Raw genomic sequence first — 4974 nt, forward strand, 5'->3', positions numbered from 1 at the left:
CTCTCTCTCTCTCTCTCTCTCTCTCTCTCTCTCTCATTTTTTTTTTGTTTATTTTAACAACATCAGAGAGGATTGCTTTGGCTAGCGGAATTGACATTTTATAACGCGCCTATTATTTCGATACCGTTACGCGATGATGATTCTCGTTGTTTTGTGCAATTTTGACAATTGGTCTTACGCCGAAGAATTTCCAAAAAAGGAAAGCAACACGCATAATACCAGGTTGTCATCAACCGCGATAGATTCTCTTGGTCCTCCGATATATCCGATTCCAATGGAAATGTCTCGTTACTAGAATTTGATTCGGTTATTGTTGGACCGTATCTAATCGTACCACGTAACCACGATGCGAATCATCCATGATCGTTTAATGAAAATTATTTGACAAGCTTATTTTTAACAGGCGCTTTCCAAATGCGTGCTCTGTTTTCTCCTAGCCTGCCTTTGCCTAAATTGATGAAATTCAGCCTTCATGGCCTGTACCCTAGCCTCGATATTATCCCTGCTGTATCTCGATGGTTGATGATGAACCGTATGTACTTGATGAACATGCGGCACATGAATGGCGTGTATTTGATGTACCGGCGGTCTCTCCTCTCTAGTAGGAGTGGAGGCAGAAGTAGGTGTAGGCGTACAGGAGGCAGGATCGAACTCGTAGTGTCCATCGACGCTACCAGCATCCACGGCATTTTTCAAGTGGCCGACCTTCGCCTGGTCCTGAAGCTCCAACCATCGACCAACCAGAGGAGGGGGCGGCGGCCTATAAGGTGGTGGTCTCCATTCAGCCACCGTGCTTCCGCTCCTCGAGCTCTGGTTCTGTTGAGACGTGTTCTTGCTACCGAAACCCGAACTGCTGGATCTACTTTCAGGCGAGGTCTCCAAATCCGGAGACGCAGCCAGTTCAGGCGCCGACCTGGCGTGCCTGGCGTGTCTCGGTGGAAGTCTCGCCCTTGGTCGACCAGCGGATTGAGGTGGAGACGAGGTAGCAAGAGGCTGTACTGGTACGAATCTTCTGGACTCGGCGTGGATCGCCTTCAATGATGGAAGCTCTTGGCTGTAACGTTGATGAACGGTTCGCAATTGGAGGTAACTTGGAGGGGTCGGGAATGATCTCTCCCCTGAAGATGGTTGTCTCACGGAGCTGAGGTCGCTAAAGTATAACGGTGTCCAGGGTACGTTGGGACCGCTCGGTGAACTCGCTAAGAATCTAGGCGACGATATCGTACAGATAGTTGGTGGTATCCTGGCCAATGAATTAACCGCATCCTGATGATGATGGTGAGCAGCGTGCAGAGCACCTATCGAGACACCGCTACCCGATGATCTCAGGCTCAGCTGACTGTTGCCGACTAAGGGACGTCGCCAAGAGGACTTGAGCCGTTGTTTAGGCAGAAACCCGCCATCGTCGCTGCTCGATGCATCCAGGATACTGTTGTTCGCCGAACTGAGAACCGAATCCGCCACGACGAATCGGCCGTCGGCTGCGCGAGAGATCTTACCGAGGGGACGACCGCGGCATGAGTCCGGGGTGTCTGGACTCAAAATCTCTCGTAGGAGATTTAGACCTGGTACTCTGCTTTTTCTAGGTCTATATGGTAGGACAGAAGAAACGTTAGAACGGAGCTGCTCTCGCGATTCTTCGATGACAAACGAAGCGATCGAGTATGCCGGATGGAAATATTTCATTCTTATTCGCGTTTTTCCTAGAACACATTATTTTTTTTTTCTTTTTGTTTTGTCGATATTTCTTCACAAATAACAAAATTTTCTATTTTCGTTTTCCAATTACCTCCGGTATACTTTATCGCTCGTTTGATAATACAAAAACGTGCAACAACGACGCAACACGCAACGATAACGAACACAAGGGAAAACGAATGACTAGAACAAAATAACGAAAGGCAAACGTTCAAGTTAAACGTCTATGTAATTATCAAGAAATTTATTACGTAGTATAGGTATGTAATAAAGAATAATGGATGCAGGCGAGGAAGGCATGCCACATGCGCATTCCGGTGCACGAGTGATAGGGGTGTGACGTAGGTCGTGAGTGGGTGGGCGTTGGCAGTGATTGCATCTTTCTTTTGTTACTTTTTTTTTTTTTCTCTTATTTTTTTCGAACACATTATTTTTTACAGTCTTTCTTTTTTTTTTTTCTTGCAAAAAAAGAACAATTACTTTATATATATTTCTTTTTAAGTGTAATCTTTTTTTTTATTTTTTATCTTTTTTCTTTTTTTTTTTTATATATATATATTCTATTATTACTATTTATTTTCTTTTTGCTCGAAAATTTGTATTCTTATACGTTTCATTAATAATTCATAGTGATAGCAATTGTGGATTTAGGTGCTCCGAAACTCGTCACCTTTTTTCCTCCTTCGGGTCCGGCAGCAGGGAAAGATGGGGGAGAGAGAATGTTGTAACACAACGATTACATTCACAAAAAACAATATCGTGGCGATAATAATAAGAAATATAATGCTAAATAACCGAGCTTGTTACTTTTCTAGGCGGTGATGTTAGGGAGCAAATAGATATAATGCGTGTCATATTGTGTAATCAAGGTGACGGTTAAGGCTCTTTTGTTCTACCGATTAGATTCCTCCACGCTTTGAGATTGAATCTATGGAGTAAATATTCTATTCTTTGTTTTTTTATCGGATGGGACGAACCTTCTTGTACGTTACTGTTGTTTGACGAAATTTTTTCAAATAATTTGCCAAAAAAGAAACACATCGAATATTAAATAGTAGTATACATTTATTTATTGAAAAATATATATTGTAAAAAGGGAGAAGAGAGAAAAAAGAAATAGGAATTTGTTTATTAGAGGAGATGGATTCGATGAGAAGGAATTTTTTTTTTTTTTTTTTCTAAGAGTCTTACGAAACAGAATGTTTTATCAAAAGTGCAGGCTGTATTAAAAAAAACCTTTTGAATATATATATATATATATATGTGTATATATATGTCCGATTGAAAAATAAATGCACGAAGGTTGGGATTAATTATCATGGAAATGTGAGATGTTTGACGGTTCAAAATGTGATGTAAAAAAGACGATAAACAGAAAAAATACGACAATGGAGGCCATAGATAGACACTGCTGAAAATGGAGCCGCAGCGAGGGCGGCTTACCTATTTTCGATCGTATATTTCCGAGTGTGTGTGTAAGTGAACGTGTCTTTCATAGATCGTCTAGAATCGAAAGACTGGAAAGAATCAAAATAACGCATAAGCATTTGAAATTACATTAAACTCTTGAGTGTTCTAAATTTTCTGATAATTATAAACGACAATCAATTCTGTAACTTATCTTTTCTTTTCTATTTTTTTTTTTATTTTCTTTTTCCAAATAGAAAATTTCTTTGTTCATTATTCAAAGATTTTTCTAACGAAGTAACGTTAATTTTAATAGCACGATCAAGGTCCTGTGAACGCACACGCCTAATAATATCATGCTTTTATAATTGCACGTGTGATCTTGTGACATGCCATTTACGTGTAATAGAAATGTTTAAAAAGCGTATACAATGATGTTAGAAAAAATTGTGTCGTAAAATAGAGAGAAAGAGAGAGAGAGAGAGAGAGAGAGAGAGAGAGAGAGATAGAGAGAAATAGACTCACAAAAATAACGATTATGAATGAATAATACTACAGCGACGTGGTGAAATAAATTAATGACGAATGTGAAGAAAAAAAATGTAATGGTTTTAAGAGAGTGATCAAGTTTGGAACTAATTGGAAACTGCAGATATTGTTTCCTTTTGTATTAATCTTTTTTTTTTCTTTAAAAAAAAAAACATTTTTAACATTAGACACAATTTTCGAATCAACACCTGCGTTTCCTGTTAATCTTAACGAGGATACTGGCAATTAAAAAAACAAAAGCTTTCCGTTTACCAGTAACTCGTAATATTCCATAATTGTTAAATGTGACAACCAAAAGGATGCAGCTACGAAATTTAGCTATAACAATAAGAAAGTTATCAGCTAAAATTAGTGCTCGTTATCGGGAAACTCGATGGCTTTTTAGATGTAACGGGGAGACAAGAATTTCGATTAAAATTTTAGATTTCAATTGGAAATATAATGAAAATAAAAGTTCGAACCATCGAATTTACCGGAAATATCTAATCGACGTGTCCGTATTAAAAAAGGTTTATCAATAATAAACGTTGGGTGAGATCACTAATCAAAAGATGACGAATGAATTTGGTGAAAGGGTTGAGTGTGCTATGGTGTACATGTGTGTGTCTCATGTATGTGAGAAAAAGAGATATATAGATAGATAGATAGATAGAATAGATAGAGAGTGGTGGTGGGATCGTGATAAAGAACTTCCTGTTTCGCGATTAAGATCAAATAAACAAGAGCAGTCAAAGAGAAAGAGAACGAGAAGAGAGAAACAACACGAGCCAGTCTTCTACTCTCCAATTGTTTTTCTCAATTAATAAATGGGAGAAAGAGAGAGAGATATATAGAGAGAGAGAGAGAGAAGAGAGTGAAAGTGTGTGTGAGAGAGAGAGAGAGAGAGAGAGATAAATAGAGATAGACTGCGAATAGTCATTAATAAAATATTCAAAGGATTATATAAGCTGAATACGAAAACGTTATACAGTAATGAAATACAGTAATATTTCAAGAAGTATGATCATATGAAGATCGAAAAGGATTAACTGCCTTGCCTCGTCTCTTATCTATGTACTCCCTAAGGCCGCCGAACGAAGGTAATTAGGGTACTGACTGGATATTACTAGTGTGACTCCTAGCTGTTTTGCCTGTATTGCTGATCTCATCTACAGTCATGACAATCATCCTAAGTAGTTGATAGTAGGTGGTAATGGTAGATTAGTAGGTCCTAGCAGGTAACATTGCAGAGCTGTAGTCTCGCATAATAGCGGTAATAATAGTAGTGGTAGTGATAAAAGTGGTAGATGATAGTAGTAGTAGTAGTAGTAGTAGTAGTAG

General features: G+C 38.6%; 1 protein-coding gene across 18 annotated transcripts in view; it reads right to left on the reverse strand.

Annotated features, from left to right (window-relative positions):
- Positions 1-27: 27 nt before the first annotated feature.
- LOC106791553 (protein turtle) overlaps positions 28-4974 on the reverse strand; it is a 222452-nt gene continuing 217505 nt past the window's right edge. For all 18 annotated transcript variants that reach the window (XM_014757329.1, XM_014757378.1, XM_014757314.1 and 15 more), the window contains one exon: positions 28-1588. In XM_014757329.1, coding sequence (XP_014612815.1) covers positions 397-1588 — 1192 coding nt within the window. In that variant the 3' untranslated portion in view covers positions 28-396. The remainder of the gene's footprint in view (positions 1589-4974) is intronic.

The sequence above is a fragment of the Polistes canadensis genome, unplaced genomic scaffold, assembly GCF_001313835.1.
Source record: "Polistes canadensis isolate GaletaPanama2010 unplaced genomic scaffold, ASM131383v1 scaffold_8, whole genome shotgun sequence".
Taxonomy (NCBI): domain Eukaryota; kingdom Metazoa; phylum Arthropoda; class Insecta; order Hymenoptera; family Vespidae; genus Polistes; species Polistes canadensis.